The sequence below is a fragment of the Stenella coeruleoalba genome, assembly GCF_951394435.1.
Source record: "Stenella coeruleoalba genome assembly, chromosome: 18".
NCBI lineage: Eukaryota > Metazoa > Chordata > Mammalia > Artiodactyla > Delphinidae > Stenella > Stenella coeruleoalba.
In genome coordinates this window covers 45,063,278-45,088,991 of record NC_137164.1, presented here as the reverse complement: position 1 = coordinate 45,088,991, position 25,714 = coordinate 45,063,278, and the positions used below count along the sequence as shown (strand labels likewise).

Genomic DNA, 25,714 nt, shown 5'->3' with positions numbered 1-25,714 from the left:
CCTTTCATAATAAAATGTGCTGGAAAACAAAACAGCTTTGCATCCTGCACAAGTTGCATCATAATTAAATTTTATTTTATCCCATCGAGGCATGCTAAATGTTGAGCAAAATATAATTTTAAGTAATTTGTTTGTATTCTTATCTGTAGGAGTTGGAAATTAACAGCATTGCTAGTTCGCGTTTACTGTTAAGCCTGGAGAGCGGAGAGATTGCTTTGCAAACATTACAGTTATTATGTCTGCAGTTGGTACTCTTTGTATAAATTATTGATCAGCCAGCTTATTTTTCTTTCTGCTTAATGGATATTATAGCATAGTTGTTTACAACGCTATAGTTAAGGTTGTGTCAGCACTTCCATTATAATAAACCCCCTCTGTTACAGGGGGTTTATAACTTGTTGTAAAAATTTGCTCTGGGCTGAAACTTGGCATACAAGATCTCGAGCTGGAAGGTGGCAATTGTTATTCTTTCAACTTAAAAAAAAAAATCTCTTTGTTCTGAAGGGCAATAAATAAATAAACAGTTTATTCTTTTTTAACAATCCTTGAAATTTCTGACTTCAAATAGAACAATTTTTATAGACTATTTGTTGGCCAATGACCTCTTCTTTTATTTAATAAAGCAAAGAGAAAGAAAAAGGACCAAGATAATAAGTTAAAACAAAAACAGAAAAGCAGACAGTGAATCAGTAGAAACTTTTATAATTAAGTTTAATACATTTCTCCTAACATTGCAAAATCACACCATAATTTATGCTTTAAATTAAACATGCATTTACACTATGTAAGACTTCTTTCCACCCCCGTTCCCAACTATGTATCCCTCGAGCAATTCATACATCTTAATACTGATATTCTTTAGAGAAAAATGAGCTTTTGGTTATTTAAAAAGAAAGGAGTATGACAATTAGAAAATGCCATATATGAAAAGGTGCAATTGAAGGTACAATAGTTCCTAGAAAACTAGGGATTTAAATATCTGCCTGACTTTTTGACCTTTAATCCAGTCTGCCATCCCTCTTACCATTTAAGAGATGAAGGGAATTAATCTCAATTTATATCATTATTTTTGCTGCTTTCTTTTATGATCCAACTCTAAAATGATCTTGCTGTGGCTTGTTTGTTTTTTATCACATATTTGCCTGTGCAACTCTTAATACCAACCCCCAGATGGAATTAGGACACTTAACACTGGAAGTAAGTAGTGATGGGAAAGTATAACCAAATTATCAGGGAGAGTTGACTACTTGTCGTAGAAATGATGCAGTTTGGAGTAAGGAAAACCAGTCCATGATGATTTTTTTCTTTGTAACTGTTCTCTTTGTTCCTCTAACTATTCTCCTTTCTCTCCCCCGACATGGGTTTAGAGATTTCTTACAATATGCTCCATAACCAGCAAAGTATTTTCGGCCAACATGTCACCTTCATTTTGAACCAGGAGAAAACGGGGTGAGGATAGAAGATTAGGGAGGGAGGAACAGTAATGCCAAATTGTGCCATTTGGTTCTGACATCTATGTAAATGTGAACATGAATAGGTAATTACTACATGTGTTCAGTAAGCATACATATATGGTCCATGCATTTCCATGCTGGAAAACAAGTCAGAGTTACTTATGACCATTTTGATCACTCCTTTATTAAGAACGGCAATTTGTAATAAAAAGTTAGAGCGCTTCAAGTTATAGCGTGTTCAGCTCCCCACCTTCTGTCCTTTGGGTAATTTATCACCAAGCTCTCTGCACCTGATTAGAGAATGTATCCTTGAGATAAAAGTCTTATTCCTTGTTTGAGGAGGGACAGGAACTGGAAAAGAGGGAGACTGTAGAAATGAGACACTAAGTCAGAAGTTGGAACCCCAGGTGGGGGGAGCAGAGACAGAAAGTGTAGAGGTACGGAAGTCTTTGCTTAAGGTAGTTAGGGTTTATCTGCTGAGCTGATTGGTGAGGTCGTGTGTCTGAGTTAAAAAGGCTTGAGAGAGTTACTTGGCATAATTTCTCCATCTTCAATGATTTACTACTGAAGTGCAAACATCAATTTTGGACTCTCTCCTGAGAAACGTTTAACAAAGTCAGTCAACTACTGGTACCCTGTTATCTTTCTAGATTTGCCAAACTTGGAGAGCTGCTTTATAAACCTCTGCCTGAAGTTTGTCTTTTTTTTTTTTTTTTTCTGTTAAGGAAACAGGTCCATTAGTAAATACACAGATGTAAAAATCATCTTCCTCTTTACTTCGCCGTTGTGATATATCTTAGAATTGTTCAGAAGTGCACCCTATTGTGAAAGCTATTTGTGCCGGGTGTGCTAATGCACTCTTTGATTGAGTGAATTAGCAGTCATAACAATCTGGCAGTCTGGCCATAGAAGTGTGCTCAAGTTGATTTGTATTATGGCTGGACTGGAAAATCTAGTGTTAGTTGTTTTTTGCCCTGGGGCATTGTTTGTACCAAACTCCACTTTTCATTTAATTTTCCAATATATTTTGAAAGATTGAAATGCTTGTGATCAACATTTGATCCACTTGCATTATTTAAAAAAGAATTCTGAAAGTAATTTCAGATTCCAAAAAACCTTGCTTTCAATTAGAGTAAACATAATTAGAGTGACGTCGTGCTCGGAATGGTAAGTCTCCCTTTGAATCTATTAAGCATGTTATCTCCTTGTCCTGTCACTGAAAGGAATTCAGTATATATCTGAGGTATACATCTGTATTTTTCTGTTCATGCTTCTAATAGAACTTGGGGAAAAATTAAAAGAATAAAATTGCACAGAACCTTTTCTTGTTGTCCTTTCTGCATATTCCCAAATTGTTTCTGCTTCATTTAGTGATGCTATAAAAAGAGGATACTCAAAGCTTTCAGGAAATTTTGAGATATTCAAGAAACATTCAGATATGTATTGCCTTTAAGTTATTAGAACATTTTAGTTTTTTTAATATTCTATGAAATCCACATTTTCAATCTTAATTATATCAATTGCTATATTGAAACCCTAAAAATTTAAAGACATGACTTATCCTAGCTTTGTCAATATTTGTATCTTTCTTACAATCCTCTGCTTTGCAGTCATTTACCAGAATTATAATGCAGCATGAATATAACTTTAAAATGACTATTGATTACAGAGAAAGCTTTGTGAAATCATTTAGTCAGTTTCCCCACTTGAGAAATCAGTGAATAAAATAGGTCAATAGATAAGGATGGAATGGATGTAATACAGTGCTATGCCTCCCTGGGTTATAAAAAGGGTCAAAAATGAATCCCCATAGAATTCATGGTTTTATACTCATAAAATAAAATGATACTTACCAAATCCCAACTCTAAGTCCACCTTTCTACAGATTTATTCTTCATTTTTAAAGCACAGGTTTTGAAAGTATATTTTTATGTTTCCCTGTTTCAACAGAAGCATTTCCTTGTCACTGTCCCTTTTAACCAAATAGGATGCCCTCATCTTCAGGCTAAAGTGCCTGTTGTTATCCAGGTATTCACCGGGACTTTTGCTGCAACAGCTAGTCTGTATTTTCTCAGTCTCCTGCGACCTTACAGCTCTTCTCAAAACTGCATTTCCTACTGAACTGAACTCTGTCTCCTGTGCCGATTTTTGTTAAGTAATAGATGGTGAGCCCTGAGACCACTCTCTCTATTAGTTCCATTCACAGGGATGTCTTCGGGGGCACGGAAGGAGGGGGAAGGGGAAGGGAGGGGCCAGGAGGGGGCAGAGGGAGGGAAGAAAATACCCTCCCTGAACTGGTACAAGCTCAGCTTCAAACGATATCCTAGGAAAGAAATTAAAGACTTCTTAATTAGTGCAGCAATTAAGCTTTCTTGGTAGCATTTTAATCAGCATAGGCCCTATCAAAGGACAAACAGAACAATTTGCAGGTCTTTGAATTTTAAACAGTCTTATTGATTTTAGCACAATACGTCTTCACAACACACAGGGAGAATTTTCTAATATCAGTTACAGTACTCTGAGTTATGCTTATGCAAATTGAGTGCAGGTTGGAGAGGAGGAGATGGAAGGAGAGGACCTGAACCAAACAGAGATGTAAAACAATAAACAAACAAGACAAAAGCTTGGAAACCTAAAGATGTGATAGGAAGAGTGGGAATTTGAAATCTGTGCAATTGATTTATCTGCTGTTATGAAATACCATTTGCCTTAATCTCTGGTAATATTTCTCAAAAAAAAAATAAATAAAAAGAAGAAAAGAAACTTGAATTTTTCCAGGCTTTTCTTTCCTACATATTTTAATTTCCATTATGTGCCTTTTCTAATCCTATTGTTTGATCACCGGGGTATGTGGTAGTTCCTAAAAAATGGTTTAGAGATCTGAGATGGGGGGTGAGGGGAAGGAAGTTCCCATTCAGGTAGGGGCAGGCGCCCCAAGCCCTGCCTCTGAATGGAGCACGTGCTGGGAGACGCAGGGTTCCCTGCAGAAAATTTGGACTTTGCTTTGATGCTGGGTGGGATTATGGCTTGGTCAGCTATCATTACTTCCTGTCCGTGGCTTCGGAGTGTGGCAGGTATTAGGTGAGTGACAGTTTAAGGAAATATGAGAAACGAGAATGCTTAGAGCAGATTTGGGGCATTTAATTTTGATTTTTTCCATTTGTGGGTCTAGAATTTAAAACGAAGAAACTGGTTTAGCATATTAAAAACTAGAGCAGAGTTTATTAAAGTTGTGCATGCAATTCCAAAATAAAATTAGTAGACATAAACACTTAAAGTGTTCTGATGTATGTGATATATATCCAATCCCTATTTTTAATTGAAGTCAGATAAGAGGAATGAAAATTAATATAAATTATTTCTGGATATATCAAACTACATTGGCTAACTAGGCAAAACAACTGTATACACTTTAGCTACCTTATAGAAGTTAATCTACTTTTTGGCAACAATCAACTTTCTGAATTCTTATGACCCAGGAAAGACTCCTGATATAACTGCTATGCCCCAAAAAGTTTAGTATAAACTTTAGACTTTAGACTAATTAGTCAACAGTGCCATATTTCCCTATAAATATTTCCTGCACCTTTTGACACTAAACTTCAAAAAGGTTAAATAATTAAAATGATAAAAAGAAACGTGATAATAATTTCAACACTACACTGTGAACCCGATGCTAATAGTTTATTTTTAAAATCTGTCAAATGTTAAAGCACTGTTTCTATCTTGTAAAGTTAATGAACATGTGCAGACAGGTTTAAAGCACAATTATTTAAGATTCCTAGAGATATAAACAGAGAACAGACTTGACCTATGCTCAAATCACAGGTTGGTCAAAAATCCTTGAATAAATAGTACTTTCATGCAACAAGTTAGAAAAGGGAAGAAAAGCAGAGAGGAAGGCAAAGAGCAAGAGAGTCTAAACTCAGCCTAGTGTTTTTAAGCATAGCCTCCCTTTCTGCCTTTACAAGTCAGCTAGCGAGCTTTGTTTTTGTTCTTTTCATTATTTACAAAACATATTTCTACAAACTGAGGACTTTCCCAAAATACAGTGATACTTTTCAAATACAATATATGTGTGTGTAGATACGTGTGTGTGTGTATATACACACACACACATAGTTACTCACCTAACACATTAGCAACTAGCCTTGGGTTTTAAACGATATGAGGATGGTTGGCGTCTGTGCAAGACAGGTGAATTAATTATAGAGTGCTAGGTAAGAAAAATTAGTGTGTTGTTTCCCCCCCACTTTCTAAATCTTCAAGGGTGCCTTATCTCTTCGAATTCTCTCGGTATGATTGGCATTTCTAACCTGCCTTTGGGGCGAAAGTGAAGTTATTCTCAACCATCCATATAATGGCAAGCATTTCTTTCTTTCCACAATCTATTAGGAAATGAGGGATTGAATGCAGAGCATTCCATGATTCTTAAGCGATTTCAGACTGACTTTTTTCCCACAACTTGAAAACTCTCCTGGAATTTTTCACTATCTTTAAACAAATAAATAATTGAACCGACAGATAAAATAATCAGATGCAGAAAATATGCGCTTTGCTTCCACATGGATTTTCCTCAGAATAATTTCTTAATTATCATGAAGGGAGAGGATGTGTTTTCATTTATATCTCATTGCAAAAAACGAGCAGAGATACATCCTAAATCCTTGAAGGAGAGCTCGGAGCGCTCTGGCTCCTCTTTAAGTTGGCAGACGATTGCTCAGAAGGTTTTGGAAAAAATTACGAGTCTTCGCGGAAGAAATGGAATATTAAGACATGCAGTCTAACGGTAGTAGAAGAGAAAGAAGTAGATGATCCCTCTTTCCGATCGCCACTTCTGTGTCCGGGCTTTTCCTCTCCGTCCCTCCCATAGTTTCTTACTTATCCTCCCCCTCCCCTCCTCCTTTTCTCGCTCCCTCGCTTTCCCTGGGTCTCGCGCTCTCGGAGTCTCTGCTCCGAGTTCCTGGTTGGATAATTTGGGTTAATACTAGTGAGTGAGGTTTTTGCGGCTTCAAAGGGTATTTCAAGTTTCCGGAGCTCCTCCCCTCTGCACCGTGTGACAACAACAACTCGTCCAGCCGGCAGCCTGCACTTTTCAGCTCATTTTCTCTCTGTCATTCCCCGCTCAATCTTTGATCAATGTACTTGCCAGGGAGAACCCAAGTCCTTCAAACCTCCTCCTTTTCACCTTCATCCTTAACTTTGTGCTAGAGCGGGACCCACACAACAACAGCCGACCCTCCCCGCCCCCACCTCCAAACCAGCCCCCGATCCCAGCCCCCGGAGAGGACTCGCATTTCGACTTGCGGGACACTTTTGTGCGTTTCTCTCTAGAGCGCCTCTCGCGCTCGCCCCTCCTGCGCTCGCTCTTTCTTACCCTCACCTCCTTTTTCCCCCCTTCTCTCCCTTTCTCCTTGTCGTTCTCTCTCAGAGTTGTTGTTGTGGCCCCCTAGCTCCTTCTCCCCCCCGCCCCCCTTTTTCTCCTTGCCCTCCCCGGGGTGTGTGGCAACTTTTTCCCTCGCTTCTCCTTCTGTTTCCCCTTATATGTGACCATGGCAGTGCCGGCGGCTTTGATCCCTCCGACCCAGCTGGTCCCCACTCAGCCCCCGATCTCCACGTCTGCTTCCTCCTCCGGCACCACCACCTCCACCTCCTCAGCGACCTCGTCTCCGGCTCCGTCCATCGGGCCCCCGGCGTCCTCAGGGCCAACTCTGTTCCGGCCGGAGCCCATCGCTTCGGCGGCGGCGGCGGCGGCGGCGGCGGCGGCGGCCACAGTCACCTCCACCGGCGGCGGCAGCGGAGGCGGCGGCGGCAGCGCGGGCAACGGAGGCGGCGGCGGCAGCAACTGCAACCCCAACCCCAGCCTGGCGACCGCCAGCGGCGGCGGCGGTGGCGGCGGCGGCGGCGGCGGCGGCGCCTCCAGCACCCCCATCAACGCGAGCGCGGGCAGCAGCAGCAGCAGCAGTAGCAGCAGCAGCAGCAGCAGTAGCAGCAGCAGCAGCAGCAGCAGCAGTAGCAGCAGCTGCGGGCCCCTCCCCGGGAAACCGGTGTACTCGACCCCGTCCCCAGTGGAAAACACCCCCCAGAATAATGAGTGCAAAATGGTGGATCTGAGGGGGGCCAAAGTGGCTTCCTTCACGGTGGAGGGCTGCGAGCTGATCTGCCTGCCCCAGGCTTTCGACCTGTTCCTGAAGCACTTGGTGGGGGGCTTACACACCGTCTACACCAAGCTGAAGCGGCTAGAGATCACGCCCGTGGTGTGCAATGTGGAACAGGTTCGCATCCTGAGGGGACTGGGCGCCATCCAGCCCGGAGTGAACCGCTGCAAACTCATCTCCAGGAAGGACTTCGAGACCCTCTACAATGACTGCACCAACGCAAGGTAAAGAGCGGGGGGCAGCCTCCGCCGCCCGGGGTCCCTTCCCACCGGTCTCCTCGCCCTTCCCTCGCTCCCTTCAGGGCGCCGCTCGCTCCGCGCGCCCGCGAGCCGCGCGCTCCGCCGAGCGCGGCCCTCTCCTCTCTTTCCTCGGGGCTCGCCGGCCGCTCCCGACCCTCGGAGAAGTTGGCACCTCACCCTGCCCAGACCGCGCTCTTCCGGCCGGGTCCACCCCTTGCTGGCCCGGGAGCGGAGGCGCAGCCGCTGTTGCACGCGAGAACCCCAAGCCTCCGGGCAGAGGGGGCGGGAAGGAGGAGGACGGTGCCTTTCCAGGGGCCACAGCGCCCTTCCTGGGCCGCGCCGGCGTCAGGGGACCCCTCTCAGCGCGGCCGCCCGTGTGCGCGCTCCCTCGGACCCGGGTTCCACCGCAAGGCGCGGGGCACTGGCCTGGCTGCTCGGAGGCGCCAGGCGGCATCCCGGGGGCGGAGGGAGGTCGTGACCCTGCTCGGCAGGGTTCGAGGAGCGGGAAGACGCGCTCCGGGTGAGGGCCCCGCGAGGTAGCCTTGGGAGTGGGTCACTTGGAGGTCGGGAGGGGGACGGCCCCAGAGGCCGAGAGGCCGGCGCAATCCCGGGGGACCCAAAGCGAGTTCAGCTCCGAAGCCCCTAGGGCAAGCCCGCGGAGGGGAGGGATCTGTGTGTGCGCGCATCTGTGCGTGTGTCCGCGTGTGAGCGTGTGCGTGTGCAAAGAAGATGAAGGGGTACGTTTGCCCCGGGGCAGACGCGAGGGGACCGTCAGGGTCCCTTCCGTAGGGGGAGGTGACCGGGTGCCTGAGACTCTTGGAAGCTGAACCGGAGAGATGGGGAAGGAAGACCACAGCTTGCTTTCTCGCTCTCTCTCCAAACTGTTCTTTTTTTCTTTTCCTTTTTTATCCCTTTTCTTTTCTTTTCTTTCTTTCTTTTTTTCTTTTTTTTTTTTTTTTTAAGGGTTAGTAGCTCACGCAATGAGCAGGTGCAGGCTTTGCACTGGGATGCTCTGTGTACCTGAATACCGGTGCCATGGCTTCCCCAGCCCGGCAAAGCGCGGGAACTCTATAGAGGCCACGGGACCTGGAGCCAGGCCCGACCAGTTTTATGCTAATGAACGCTCACTGGGGGAGGATCTACCGAGAGGGGGCGGGAGTAGGGTAACTTGGCAGTTTCGGGGTAGAAGTGATCATTCCACCCGCTCTCACGGTTCCGTCTTGTCCCTATCGTTGGCTGCAGAGGGGAAAGTTCAGAGATACCGGGTAAAAGCGAGTAGGGAAAGTTGGAGTCTAGAAGTGAGCGCGTGGGAACTGCGCGCAAAATGTGTGCAGCGACTTCGGTACCTTCCAAATAAGTTTAAGGATCGGGAGAAGAAGCGGAGTTTTACTTCTTTTGGGTGTGTTCCCCTAGGAGAGCTAGGGAAACAGAGGCGGCAAGGAAAGGCGCAGGACTAGACCAGAAGGAAACCGGGGTAGAAAAGCCCCTAGCTATTTCTTCCTTGGGAGAAGACTTCTGGCTAGTGCCCCCGGAAGACTGGAAGACGAAAAAGACTCGAATTCCAACCCAGTAAATGTCTTACCCTGACCTAGCCAGAAACTCTTTTCCGTGTTTATTTGCCATTCTTTGCATCGGGCCATGGGTGTATATCTGGGTTTTGAACCTTTATTTCTACTATTTTTGGGTGAATGCTGAGCGCCCGCGTGTGTGTACGCGCACGCGTGCCCAAGAGTCTGGACAGGTGGCAGTAAAGATTGAGGGGGAATCTTGATCACTAAACGTCATTTACGGAGATAATTGGAGTTCTTGGGTGTTCAGAAGATAACATATTTGCAAAAAATCTACTGTTAAAACAAGTTGAATCAGGGCAGAAAATTGTTGCGGAGTTGTTATAAAGAATGCTAGTCAAAATTTGAAGCCAGTTCAGATATGATTGCGGTGAAATTGCCTACCTATCCAGTAGATTGGTGAAGCGCTGTTTTTCTTAGTAACCAAACCACTCTTCTCTTGAATCTTCTTTGTGTGTTTCTTACAGCACACACTGTACTAGATAATTAATGGCCATTTCGCATAACACGCAAAAAAATTGGTGGAGAAAACTCCCTTCAGAGACTGCAATGTTATAATCAATTTAAAGCAGGTAGTGTTACACCACTTACAATTATTCTCTTGGTGTTTTGTGTTTTTTTTCCAGAAATTTCTGAAAATATGGAATTTTCAGGTTTTGGAATTGAAGTCCTCACCATATGGTTGCAGAATATTCTTAAAGTTATTAGGAAATAATTTTAAAGTATTTTTTCCCTGAGGTTAACAAAGCCTCTGGAGTTAAAACTTTCAGAGCCAAGATAAGTTAAATCCAGTAAAACTGTTTATCCCTTCAAAAATATCTCATCAGTACTCTAATTATATTTCAATCACCTCGTTTTAATACTTTACAATGAAATGTGTTATTCCAAAACTCTATTTCAGGTTAAAGTTAAATGTGGTAAGTTTGTTGATTTACTATTGCATTTTGATCTTTTATCAACTACAAGACTTTCTCAAACCTAAACACATGCAAATACTGAAGAAGATGTGTAGTTGTAGATATCTGCCTAGGTTTTCCTAATTCTGCCACTGACTAAGAAAATAGAAAACTTATCATTGAACTCCCTCTCACCAAAATATACTGTTTGCATTGTGATGCATTATTTTTTAGTGATAATTACAAGTGTTACTGTCTTATTTCTCAGCGTTGGAAACAATACCTAAAATATTTTTATCTTGAATTTACAAAACTAAAATTACCCTTTTCATTCAAGTCCAGTTTATGCCCTTACTACTAAGATCCTTTTTCATTCATCTATATATATTGATTTCTTTCATTATGGTTTCTTTCTCCTCTGGCTACTTAAGAGACTATCTAAAGGAATAATTGATGCAAAAGATAAGAGGAACTGTGCAGAAAGGCAAACTATATAAAATAATATGTACATAGTGTGCAAGAAACATTAAATCTTAGCACTCTCAGCTTTTTACAGAACATGTATTTAATTATGTCTCTTAAGAGTATTTAGATACCAGAGAATCTGAGGAACCAAAATTTTTGATGTTAAGGAAAAGAAGCGTTCATAAGCTTGCTCAAAGTGGCTCAGTAAGTTAGTAACAAACCTCGGAGTGGATTTAATTTGCTTGGGGCTATTGCATCAGTGTGCTATCTATGAAAACTAGAATAAATGTTGAAGCCATCTGTCATTACCACAAGGAGATGAAACAGAGACTGTCACCTCCTTGATAGTAAAGCTAAATAAAATAGGGGTCTCAAAGCATGAAAGAAAATATAAGGAAATATATTTAAAAGTTGTCAGAGGACAAAGTCTGACCTTGATCACCTTCCTCTAATTATTATTTTTCAACTAAACATTAGTTGCATGAACTTGGCTGTTGCAACAGAGGTCACTTAATTAACTGGTAACCATTAAACAACAACAACAAAAAAGAAAAGTAATTATGTACATGGTCAAGTCTCTGAGTCAGTTGCTTGTTTGTAGATTTGGGTTAGCATTCAATTTTCTGTGAATTCAGGTAATAAAAAGTGACTGTTCTATTTTGTCATCAAAAATAATTTTTTTTTTTTTTTGAGCATTGCCAGAAGTTGATTTTGTCTCAGGATCTTCCAAACCAGCTTGTGATTTGGGTCCTACGTAGCCCTAGATTTATGAAGTTTTTAACTTGGAAAGATTCCAGTTAGTTTTATCAGACATTTTATATAAATATACATATATTTACAAACAGTATTCTTTTGTCTTAAAAGTCAGTACCATCTATTGACAGGAAATTGAGAGACTACGTGTCTTTTTTTGTCCAGTGGTAATATATGAATGCAGTTTTAGTGTAAGAAATATAAAATATTTTCCAATTCTTGGCTCTTTTTTTGTCAGAAGATTTTTAAAATAAAAATAGCATATTTATTTAACATTTCCTCCGTTGCATGCTATTCAATGGCACGGACTTATGCATTTATGCCTCGATGTAGAAAGTTTCAACACAATACAGACTCCCTTCTCACAGATAATTATGATACTTAGCACAGAGAAATTCAAAACTTACTTCAAATGAAGAGAGACTATGCTTTTGAAGTTTTTGTATTACAGTCTATTAATGGCTCCTGTAAAGCCTGATGTCTCGTCGTATAACATTTCAAGAAAAATATGGCATAATTAGAAGAGTAGGGCCTAAAATGTGAAAGTTTTTTGGTTCCATCACTTATCTCTGCACACTTTTTAAATGTTGGTAAATTGCAGTTTAATAACTAATACATAAATAAAATCTAAGAATATGCTCACCTCGGATTTACCTTGTTTAATCACATTATGTTGCAAGATACAAATTCTCAAGTTATTTGGATAATATCTTTCAAATCTGTTTTTTTTTTTCCCTTGGAGTTAGTCTCCAGTGATATCATAATCATTATTGTCACATAGTGCACATAGTTATGAGGATGAAGATGGTTTACTTTCTGAACTCCACGGTTAATGTCCTGAGACACTTAATTTGATTTGCACATTTAATATTTTATTTTGTGATGATTCAAATATTATGTATAATAAACTACAAGACAGGCTTATTTTTTTCTTGTCAGAGTTTTCTTGCATAAAATTTTTGTATTTGCATTTAAGGCAGAATTTTTAAACTTCATTTAGTCTAAATCTGCTGTTTTTTTTGTTTAATCTACCACATTTCACAGAAGTTGCATATAAATTATTGAGACCAATATTAGCCACTCTCTTTGCCTCACTACCTTCCCCAACCTTCTGAGTTGTGACACCCAATATTGATTAAAGTCTAGGCTGGATTTGAGCATAAATCACTCTTCTCTTTGGTGATTTACCATGTGTGATTCACTAGCATACAAAAACATAATATGCTTTATTGTTTCTCATTTGCTGTTTTGTTTTTGGAATGTGTAGCATTTGTAGCTTAATGTGCTTAATGTGCAACCAAGAAGTTGTTATTTTAGGAACAATTTGTGCTTTGACTGTCAATTAGTATTATTTTACCTTTCCAAGTTACTTTACTAAATTGTTTCATACAGTTGCCTTTGTTAATCAAGTAAAATAATCATTTAAATTGCATTGTATTAGCAACATAGAACACATGTATTGCAAAATATAATAAGAAATGAAACTCTCACAGGTTGTAAGCTGTCTCCCTTTGAATCTTTGTCTGAAGAAATTAGTTTGAAATATGCCTTCTTAAATAGGTACAGGTGAGTCTTCTAGATTTCACTAAACACTTTGGTTTTAAGGTTTTCGTTACTTGATTCTTTAGAAAAGTTCAACTTTGCCTGAATTTAATCTTTCCAAGATTTCATTTTCAGATTGTTCACCAAGGGGAAAAAAAAAATCACATCAATTTATATACCTTTAAAATGACCAAAAAATGTGAAAAAATTGATATTAACTATTTGGATATTTTAACATGTATTTAAGATAAAGTTTTATCATTTTATGTTTGAATTGTTATGAGAATAGAATGACCTTAGCATGTGCCAGCATGTGCCATTCTCTTTACTGAGTTACTGCACTGTGATTGGTCAGTCGTGTGTGTGTGTGTGTGTGTGTGTGTGTGTGTGTGTGAATGCTGCAGCTAAAAATTCAGTTAAGAATACATTAAAAATACATTTATATTTATATTTTCAGACTTAGAGACTGCATTAAGGAGGCTCTTTTCCATTATATTTGTTGTGTTCAATAATTTATTTTTTAATGAAGAAAACCTGACTTAAAAGCCCACCAAATGGGGCTTAGATAAGTGGACTATCAAAGGCTCTGATCTGCACAGATACATGTATCTCAGGCATACCAGTGGCTCTGTGAGCCCACATTGTCCTCAAATTCCTTTACTTTCCTTCTCCTCAACTTGTCAGAAGTATTTCCAATCAAAAGTATTTTTTTTTTGCTATAGTATCTGTCCTTTAAATAACTTTTAATTGCTGATATTTGCTTTTTAGAATACATCACAGTATAGAAGTGTCTCAATTAGAATAGTGAGATTAGCTTACCAAATTATTTCTTTGGAAAGCAGGAACACCAAGGATAGTATATTTATATTTGGTCTAGTAGTTAGTTATTATATTCAGTCTAGTAATTAGTTATTATTAGATTAAGTGGTGGATCATTTTATATTGATGCACCTATTTACTTTGGGAAGGTTTTTGAGAATCTTTTAAGAGGGGGTCTATTACAGATACCTGTACAATTTAAATGTACATATTTATTTTATAAGTATTAATATCCATATAATCATATATAGAGAATGATGCAAATCACTACATGATCCTAAATCAGAGACCTTGAGCCAGGTGCATTTTAAATTTCTTGTGTGTTCTGATTTGGATTTATCTTATAAGATAGGAGGATTCTAATTCACTCATTTAAAAAAAATTTGCATGTGGGTTTTTCTAAATTGGATATAGAAATGTCCAATGACTGAACTTTGTTAAAGGTGTGGCCCTGTTGCTTTCTGATTCATATTAGCTTGGAGTTGATCCAGGATATCAAGCTGGGATTCTTTTGCACGTTTAAATGTACGTGACTTGAGTGGAAGCTGTCAAAGACAACTTACTAAACTGGAAAACTCACTGTGTATTTAATTTGTCTTATATTTTTGTGCTTATAAACATATTGTAGTGTCTAAAAGTCTGCAGCATGGCAACACACTGAATAGCCAGCTGTTTTAAAAAAAGTTTTAGAGAGTAGTGATTAAAAAAAAAAAACAGTTTAACTGAAGCATCTAAAACATGTTATTATCTAAGATGAATACACTACCTAGAATATAGTACATGTTTCTTGCAAGAAATAGGAATTGTTTACTATGATTTGAAGACTAAAAGTAATTTAACTATAGGTAGATTAATAATAATCTTGCAGTGGATTTTGAAGGTAGTATATATATTTAACAAAAAATTGGATATGCTTTTCAAGCATGATTTTCTCAAAGCAAATATTGAAATGGGCAACAAAGTAGATTGGTTACTTTTGGTTAGTAACATTGAAGAATTGAGGAATGTTTTCCTTTCCTTAGAATAAATGAAGGGAGGGGTAAACGAAGTATTAAAAGTCACAATGTAACTTATCTTTGAATTTATATATGGTATCAAATGTTTCTAAATAATTAGATTACCCCTGTAGTCACAACAGGAAAAAACAATGCTTTTCTTCAAGGACAAGGAAAATATATCAGGAAAGAAAGAGTACTAGTCAAAAGGGAATTATTTTATAGAAGCACATACAATCATTTGCAGTAAATACTTGCTAGTTCAGTTTAAGGGATATGGTCATTTCTTAAGTAAAGGTAATGATAATCTCTAGAGTATATTAATCAAGAAATATTTCATTACATTCACATATCAAGCAGATGAAGTATTTTGTTAAAATCTTAAACTGATTGTATTCAGAAATTGTATTAATAGCAGCAGTAGGTCAGCTGTTTTATTCATAGCCTTATATTTTAAAAACATTTTGTTTATGTATGAACAAATCACTGAAGCTGTAACTAATCTTTGAACCCATCACAGCTCTGCTAAAATAGACTGATATATTCAACAGTATTAATTCTTATTTTATATTTAAAATATCTGTTTTTTTAGCTTAATTTTTGGAAATGATATATATGTCTTAAGTTAGGCAGTTTGTAGCTTAATAGTGCCTCTGGATTTTAAATGAATAATTTGGAGCACTTTTCTTTGTAATATCACTGTTCACACATTTTATACTAGGATGAATGTTCTTGTGTATGCAACAAGTATAAAATTTCTATCAGTATTCAAGAGATCTTTGTGGTGGATATTTTTGTTTATGTTAAGCTTAGCCCATTTGTGGTCTATGTATTTATGCTTAAGTAATTATAATCCCTTTATTAGAAAAGCTTTTACGTATATTATTTGTGTTTGTACACACACACACACACACACGAGAGGCATGTAGAACATAGGGCCAGAAGACCAACAAGTTACTTATAAAAATAGCTTAATTTTGCTTTCTGTAATTCATTTAATATAAAATAACACATGAAAAGCCAATTCTACTTTAGTGAATGACCATAGAAAACTATATTTAAAATTACTTTTAGGGTGAAAGATGTAGTTTATATTTAAATGTTTTAAAATATAATTATAAATATAACATTATATGGCTATTAAGACAGTGATTAAACACTTATCTTGATTTTCCTAGACCTTTATTTTTATGATAACTAAGATATACTTTTAATTCTCTACAAAAAATATTTATAACTAATAAGTATTTTATTGTATGAAATCGACATTAAACTATTAGGTACTAGAATCTGTACATTACTGAAGAACCTTTAAAGTGCTTGATGTCATAGCACCATTTCTTTTATTGGTTTATTTCATTGCTGCTTGCACTTTGGAGCAAGCATATCCTTTAAAATCAGTGGATAAATGATAGGAAAACAATATCATAATCTGAGAAAAAAAGATTGCTCTTCTAAAAGCTTTGCCATCAATGAGATGAGTTAGGAATGAGGTCAATGGGTTAATCTGCAGGTCTACATAAGGAGATGTGTATTACCACTTCTTGCAGTGGACTGTAACTGTCTTTGAAAACACCTGGTAGAGGTCCAGTTAAATTGAAATCAATTACTTTCTCAATCATTCCATGGCATATGTCAAGTCATTACGTCATTGGTAAAAGTGCAAGCATGCATGCATTTTTTTTGCAAAGCAGGAAGAAGCTTATAAAACAGTGATTGCTTAAAGGACTCTGCTTCATCTAAGCTTGAGGGATTAAAAAAAAATCACTTGGACATAGTAACTTAAAATGACATTTGATAAGAAGTTCATCTTTGCATTTAGTTATCTAAGTAAAAACAATATTTCACATTCCTTTCTGCATCATCTGGTATGTATATATACTTAAAAGTTAGTGAGAATGGTTTCAAAATATTTTATGACATGTGACCTCTGACACCTTTATTCTTATTTTCTAAGAACCCTCTGACAAGTATATATTATAATCAAAGATGAATATATGTCTGCTCTTCACTGATTTTTTTTTTTCTTCACACCATTGACAGTACATGCAGATTTGAACTTGTAGCCAGGAACAGTGCTTCCATGCTTCAAATTGCCAGAAGACCCCCAGGGATGGAAACTTGACCTGCTTTTATGAAACCATAGAATTACATTTATACAAGTTACCCCATGGGAAAGGAATGAACTGATCCCAATTCAAACCTTAATATTGGAGCCTTCTGGGTCAAATTTGATTTTTCTTTCTGTTAACACCTGTTTAGCTCCCAAATTTAGTAACTATATATTCTTAGGAAATTTACAAAATACTATTCATGAATGGCATTTCACAGTTAAGCCAAAGTGCCATCAGAATTTGGCAGCTATTCAAGATTTCACATGTGACTAAGATGCTACTTTTTAAAACAAAATATCTACCTTTCAAATATATATGCTAGATGTTAAAAGGTTAAACATAAATGTGTTTAATTGGACATGGGAACATTTATTTTGTACTTTTTTTAATTAATTTCTCTCCACAGAAGAGTCAGCCCAAGTAGGGGAAGAAACTTTTTTTCAGGGAGTTATTCCCTATGATAACATTTCAGAATACAGATTTTTATATGAGTATATTTAATTTTTCTTAGATTCACATTTTGAGAGGTTAAAGTTCTTATTGTATTTTTAGCTGGATCACTTGAAAGTTTTCAGAAGGCTCCCTTTGCCACTAGCAATAGCAAATGAAGATCACTGACAAATTTTATATGTAAAGGCCATTTTTATTTTAGTTATGTGGACTGGGGCTAAGTTGGAAAACTAAAATTAATCATAGGTACAAAATAAAGAGGTATTTAGGTATGTATAGTTTGCTTAATTTCTGGAATATCAAAATGCTATATCATATATCTATATATATATATAAATGGATAATGTATATAAAATGGTAGGCTTATAATATCTCTGCCTATAATGGGTGATATTAAATGACTACCATTAGATTTAGAACCTACCTCTTCATATAGAACAACTTGCTCTTGATCTTATATATACAGAAACATTTTATAAAAGGTAAAGCAACACATATACATATATATCCCCCACTCAAGTATATGCAATGACAAAAAATAATTCCATGATTGGATTTTGGAATTGAGGTTAGCAAGTTCCTTTTCCAATAAAAATTAGAGAGAATTTCAAAGATCTTTCACTTCCTTTTTCACTTAACATTGGTAAAATCATTTGGATAATTGGCTATTTCCTTACAAGAACTAAACATAAAAATTCCTAATAAGAATGGTTATAACAAATCAATTCTTGGAGTGTGGAAGAAAAACATTGAGATTTCCAGTGAAAGGAATACCACTTTTCTTACTATCATAAGTCATGATTATCAAGGAGAAAATATTTAGGGTTTTAAACATATGTTGCTTATTTTTTATTGGCTGTTCTGTGACAAAAAAAGAAAGCTCCTTAACTTTCACTGTAAGCTAACAGTTTTCTGCCTTGCCTCAACACATCATTTGAATGAAGCTGAAAATTAAGTCAATCATTTGGATGTTTCCTAAGATCACTCTGTTGCCATATTTATAAAATAGCAACATTGATTAAATATTTCATTTAATTTAAAAGTTTGACCCAACTAGTTTCATGGTTATTTGACATGGCAATTGGTCTGCACATTCTCTGACTGTGAAGGAAGGAATGGAGGGAGGCAGATCACGTGACTGCACAACTTCATGCTGTTCTTAAAAGGAATCTAGTTAGGAAAGGCAGCTTATTCTGACTTTTGTAATGGCGATAATATGAAGTTTCTATGACCTTTGTCTTCCAGTGGCACTTTGCAGCTCAATTTCTAATAACGATTGATAGTATACCAAATGAACTGCAAAACAAAACAAAACAAAAAAACCCCAAAACACCTTAAAAAAATCTTGCTATAAAGTGTGTGAAAGGAGAGGTGGAGCTTTTATATTTTAGATAATTCTCTGTAAGTAGAGTGATCCTTAATTTTGCACAGAATTCTACATCGTACCTCATATAGGAAGCCTTTAGACGCCAAACTAAATTTCATCCTCTTAAATATCTTTATCATCTAAATTGTCCTCATAATAAATCCTCTTTATTTTTGGTAGACACTCTAGTGAAATTTTGCATGAAATATAAATCCATATTTACCCATAGCTATCTATCCAAAAACAGAACAAGCTGGGTTTTTGAGCTTTTGATATTTAGATTGGATTCCTCTAATTCAACAGAGTGAAAATATGGTTTATTTTTATTTATTTTCTTCTAATTTAGGAAATGACATTAAAATGGTATATATTTGATCTGAAGTAAACTTTTTTGCTCTTGCTTTTGGGGAGTGGGTTAAATAAGGGCCCATGACAGGGATGCTGTTTGTTTTTCACAAAAGTTGTTTGTGATTTCAGGTACTCTTGGGAAATCTCTTGATCAGATTCACATCTGTTCCTGTCAAAGTGGGTGCTAAGATACCGGTCACCCAGCAACCATGTCCAAGAGGGAATTGGGCCGATAATAACTTCAAAAAGGAATGACAGATGCTAGATTAGGATGAAAGACAAAACGCATGAAAAATGAGCTTGTTAGAATCAAAAATTTGTTCAAGCACCTTTATGCAAATTAAATGAATATTGAATATTTGCATGCATTTCTACTTTTTCATTTGATTGAAAAGAAAAGAATAGCACATTTAAACTCACAAATGTGACTTTTTCTTTTGTACTAATCAGCATACAAAGCTGAATCTCTTTTTTAAAAAAAATCAGATTAGCCACCTGGGTTCTTATATCTCTACTAAGTATATTGCAATGTTTTTTGTATAACAATGGTACTCTTTGGGACAACTTAGTTTATCTAATTTTTTTCAGAATAAGCAGTCTCGTGTGAAGGTTATTTTAGATAAATATAAATCTATTTCTTGAGAAAGCATTTCAAAAGTAACCTTATCCTATTGTCCTTGAAATTGGTTAATGTACATTAATAAAAGATCACTCAAGATGAATTCACACCAAAAGCACAGGCTTCTCATTGACAGGTTAAATAACAATGCATTAAAGTAAAGCAAGGTAGTATTCCTGAAATGAAAAGTAGACAGAAAGATCGCTTCAAAATTTAAGATGCTTTTTGATATATTACTAGTTTTTCTATTGAATTGTTTACATACTAATCAGAATTTAGAAGAGCCTGATAAAATGTAGTGATTGAGAGAGGTTTCTGAGTCTTGGTTTAGCGATGTATAATGTGGTCACGTAGAGAAATTGATTTTCTTCAGAAATTAATTAATTTTTCATATCGCCCTAAGCTGCAGTTAAAAAGAGTGCATACTTGTCTGTTTTTTCCAGAAATATTGCCTAATCATATTAATACCATTGCCCCAAGGATGAAAAGATAATTGTACAAATGCATTTGGAAATATGTATCACTGAGTATTTATGATTAAATTATGCAAATGACCTAGCTCTCATCCTTTCCAGACCCAGATTGTCTAATTAGGATTGATATGCTGAATAGATGTTCCAGAATTTGAATACAAGCATGTCCAAGGAGCAGAAAATTGGAAATGACAAGGCTGAAATCCAAAGAAAAGTGTCTTTCGTTTCTATACTGTGTTAATATGCTGTTAGCAGTTGAGGGTTTTTTCCCTCCCTTTGGCTATTTTGTGACTCATATGTCCATATTAGAAGCAAGTATGCAAAATGAATTGAACTTCAGCAAAAAGCATTTCATTTCTATTTGGTGCTTATATAAAGATAATAATTCCCTTGTCATTCAAAAAGAACATCACTATTAAGTTGCTTCAAACAGTGTAAACTTAACCTTAACTGAGTGAAGTTTTAAAAAACTTCCTTTGTATTGGTATCAAACCTTTATTTCAAAGCTAGCTATCCAAACTTCATGGCATACCGTTGCAGTATTTTCTAAGGATGTGCTTTCTTGAATCTACAGTTTATTCATTTATTCATTTACTTAAATACCTATCCCCTTATATTTGGAGAAAAGTTTTCCAGTAACAGTTCTGATTAGCGGGAAAAAAGCAGCACTTTAAATGTAACAATGTTTGAATTTGAGGTCCTCAGCAGGCTTTCTCCCTCACTGATTACACTCATTCATCTTAGATGGAGGGGTGGTAGTGAGGGGGTAGGAAGGGACTGAACTGTCAGGACTCCAGCCTTTGTTAAGCAGCGGGTAGTCACTGCCTCTGAACCCGCCTGGCTCCTGCTTTCCATCTGCAGGATGATGGATTGCTATGTTTAATACATTTCAGCTTTTGTCTGTCATAGTATGGACAGACAGTACTATCAGTGATTTCAACAGTGATTAGGGAACAGTTTCAAATCCCTCCTATTGGCCAGACAGCTTCCAGGAACATCTGATGAAACATATTCATTGGCACTCTCACCATGTAAGAGTATAGTTTAACTAGGCAGAGATTGTACATTCACTGTTTAAACCAGTGCTGAAGCCCACTGAGAATTTTACTGGACCATATATCCACTTTAGGACAAAGTTACACGTGACAATATTGTAACAACATTGGGGTCTCAAACTAAAATATTTATCTCAAGTAGTCCCAAGGTAAGATAAATTTGTATTCTTTAAATAGTAACAGCATGTGTTTAACGGCAGAACTGTATTCCATAGACTATGATGTCAATTGTTGCTACTCATCAATATTGAGCTGTCCAGCTATATTGGGAGGGTAGAATGTGAGGACTATGTTAAAACAATAAGACATGACATGGCATGTGCTATTCTGGGATTTGCTGAGCTGTGAGTGCTTTGTGGTTCACAAGTCCAAAGAGTGAATGATTTCAACAACCAGAACACCACTATGTACAGCTCAATATTTTCCCTGGAGTGTTTTATTCTATTTATAAAACTGGTGCTAAGAAAATACAATTATCTAAAGGAAACCAAAATATTCTTTTAAACCATTGGTAACTTAGGCAAAGTTTTATTTGGAAAATTGGACATATCTAAATCAATAGAATTTTACTAATACTATTACAATGGACCAAATGTAATGTAAATTACAAAGTAAATTTAAAAGTGTATTCTGAGCATGGAGTTGCAACTCTCTGAAAAAACAGGTAATTATCAAAATACTTAATTCAGCCAAAATTTTGCAACAAAAATCTAAATCAGGAAGAGACACGTGTTTTCAACTAATCTCTATTAATAGGAAAGATTAAAGAAAAAGTTTAGATAAGTTAGCCCCAAATATTCAATGAGAATAAGAACTCCAGAATATAACATAAGTCCCCAATTATATTTTCTCTTACTGATATGGCTCTTACATTGCAAAATTTTCACCTGAGATCCTTTCAGTAAAGGTTTCTCATTTTGAATATGGTTACAAATACACAAACGCACAAATTCACGCATACACGGCATACCATGTTTCTTTTTAACCAGTTCAATAGCTAAACTTGTTGGCATGTTGACATTGCTGATTTAGTAGTAAGGGCAGGTGGGGCTGTGCCTCCTGTGAGAGTTATACAAACATTCATATATTTTGCAGCTTACCTTGTTCTTTTTTTTTTTTTTGCATCTTTATTGGAGTATAATTGCTTTACAATGGTGTGTTAGTTTCTGCTTCATAACAAAGTGAATCAGTTATACATATACATATGTTCCCATATCTCTTCCCTCTTGGGTTATCTTGTTCTTTGCTTTATTTTAAAGCTTGTCTTATTGAAACGGTGTTCAGCATAAAAATTGTGCCTTCATTCAGCCTATTCTACAGGAGTCATTCGTCCAAGTAAATCGAAGGTATAGCTCATAGTAGACTTCTGTACAGAAATTGCATAACTGAGTTTAAGTAAATCTAGATTTTTAATCAAAGCTGTTCACAATTTATATAGCACATGTAAAATAATGTACCACCCCTCAACAACTGCCTAATCATTCTAATGTGTGGTTGTCACATCTTTAGTCGTAGAGTATTGCATATTCATTTATTGCCTTCATAGTGTGGGTGGGGGACAGGTGGAGAAGTGGCAAAGCGTTTATTCTTTTAGAGAAAAATAAGGTATTAGGGGACAGCTATTAGCAGGTCACACCCCCTGAAATCACTGTGATGTGCGGAATTTCTACCAAGTCAAATGGAAATGCATGGATGAGGCAACTAGAGTTCAGGTTCTGAGCTTTGAGCTCTCAGCAGCAGATTGAATGGAAGAAGAGGCAATGTTGAGTCAATACTCTGTTCTAAAGCAGAACCATCTCATGGGATGGCTGTCCTTACCTTGCTCTGTTCCTTCCCTTAACTATTTGTTAATAATTTTTAAGGGGGTAATCAATAATCAGTAGAAATTTAGGATTAAGGATCTGGCTGGGGGATAAACCTTTAAGAGAGGAAAGGAGCTCTTATACCGTATAAAATCTATAGACACTTTCCCTCCAAATGTTATAGAAAATGTGTTTGGCAAATGCAAATGTGTAGTTTGCCCATAGGTGAACTATTCAGAATCGTACCTCCTGTAACCTTGGGAGTGTGTGTGTGTGTGTGTGTGTGTGTGTGTGTGTGTGTGCGCGCGCGCGCGCGCATGCGCACATGCATGCGTCCACATGTATACTGTAGGTTGCCAACCCCTGTTATACACATTGTTAGTCCTATGTTTAGTTAAACACCATAATTATCAAGTAATACAAGTCATTTGTCTTACTGTGGTTAAACAAAGAAAAAAACGTGTGCTAAAAACTAAATGAATGAGTTTCTCAGGAAGCTAAACGAACAAGTTTGTTGTCTGAAATGTTTCAGAGTGGAGGAAGCTTAGAACACCCTTTAATCTATTCCATCCATCTCTGGCCACAGTGAGAGTGCACTGGCTTCTGTGTGTGTGCACAGCAGCTCTGGGCTTAGCGTCCAGCTTTTACTGTTTGGTGGATCCACAGTTTGGGGGAAAATAACGAGTCAGGCCGGCAGGTTCAACTTCTTTTTTCTCAGGAGCTTCCTATAATGATTCCACCTCTAATGAGGTGAATTACTACTGCATGAAAAAGGAGAAAAAAGGGTTTTGGCCATCTTAGCTAATAAATCACATTGACTGCATGGCTGATCAGATCAATTGTGCATAAATCAGTGCCTTAAAGAGTCTTAAACTAAGATTCTACCAAAGACCAATCGATACACCGGCTTGTGTAAAGGCATGGTCTCTTGCCCATAGCAAACTGAACAGGAGTCCACAATATTGAAACAGTTAATATGCTGTCAGATGTTGAAATGAATGTTTTCAGATCTCAAGGGCACGACTGTGATGAGTAAAGCAGTTGTGACTGGGTTGCGTCAACTAATATGTTTTTGTCTTTTCTAGTTCACTTTTATTTGTTAGCAAGAAAATGTAATTCTCAATACATATACGAAAACTAAGTTTTGAAAACTTTATCAACAAGTGTAAGTTTGGGGAATTGTTTCCCACAAAGATATTATTATGTTATTTCAAAAAGAAATTATTATGGCTATCCAAGAGGAGTATTTCATTACGATAATAGCTGTAGATTTGAGATTTACTAATCTATAGAAAACCTGGGGTCATGAGAACAATCTGGAAACTTGATTTCAAGTTCTGATTCTATCAGTTACTAACGGGGAGATGTTGGATTAGTCAGCTGGAACTTTCATACTGTCAAATGTAAAATAGGGATAGTAAAGATAACTTTTCTATTTATTTTAAAAGAAGGTTGTGAGGATAAGAATGTGATAATAATTATTTGAAAGCACTTCAGAAATAGTAAGGTGCTTTTCAAGAGTTGTTATCTGTTTAGAATTCCCATTACTTTTTAAAAAATTGAGACATAATCTACATATTGTGTAAAGTTTAAGGTTTACAATTATATACTTCAAAGTTGCTAAGAGACTAGATCTTATATGTTCTCACCCAGCTATGTTATTTTACCAGAACCATGCACAAAAGCATAAAGAAAAATTTATTTTGGTTTTTGCTGTCACACTCTTCTCCTCTTTCTAAGGAAGTAACAGTGAAATCACAACTATTAAAAGGAACTTGTGAATTCTGAAAAATTAGTCTTTTTATAAATATAAAGTTTATTAAAGTTTTATTGCCATTAACTTTCAGACATTTTAAATAACAATTTAACATGACAAAATCTTTGAAAAGCAAGAAAAGATGAAATATAGCCATAGCATCTGCAAAGGAAATAACTTATTTTATTTCAGGGAGTATGACATCCAATAGCTACAGTAACCGCTATGCAATTCACTATAAAAACGGGAGATTCTAATAAGTTTACATCAGGTTTCTCTTCCTTTTCTTTTTGCTAAATCAGGTATTATTGAATCTTTGATTTCGTTTTAAGTTGCCTAGAGCATTCTATTATAGTTAAGTCCATAGGATTTTTTTTAACCAAATATATAATTTATAATTATTCTCTACCAAGCATCTCAAAATCCTCCCAAATGATTATTTTCTGGAGTCTCCTGTTTTGAAAATAAATTTGGGATAGGCATTCAAGCATCTTAACATGAAATTTGGTGTCTGCCAAATATTTTGTGAACTCATCAATATAATATAATGTTGTCTATCTCAGAATACTACTTGTTCTGCCTTTGTCTGTAGATTTATAACAATGTCTTGACATTTTTGTAAATTATGTAACACACATAGTTTCTCCCTTGTTATATTGTGAAATTTAGTAGGTTGTTGAAATTGGATCTGATTGATTTTCTCCTTGGCATTTGTCTACAAAAGCATCTCATGTCTGAAATTCTCCAGAGGAGGGGAAATCCAGGAGGATTTCTTTTGCTGCATTCTTCCTTTATGTATCTAAAGTTTTGAAATATTTGTGATCTGCTGTTAACAGTTTTAA

At 37.1% G+C, this 25,714-nt stretch overlaps 1 protein-coding gene across 4 annotated transcripts in view; it reads left to right on the top strand.

The window, feature by feature from the left end:
* Nucleotides 1-7,006: 7,006 nt before the first annotated feature.
* DACH1 (dachshund family transcription factor 1) overlaps nt 7,007-25,714 on the top strand; it is a gene marked incomplete at both ends in the record, with an annotated part of 412,420 nt that continues 393,712 nt past the window's right edge. For all 4 annotated transcript variants that reach the window (XM_079902827.1, XM_079902825.1, XM_079902826.1 and 1 more), the window contains one exon: nt 7,007-7,836. In XM_079902827.1, the coding sequence (XP_079758953.1) occupies nt 7,007-7,836 (830 nt within the window). The remainder of the gene's footprint in view (nt 7,837-25,714) is intronic.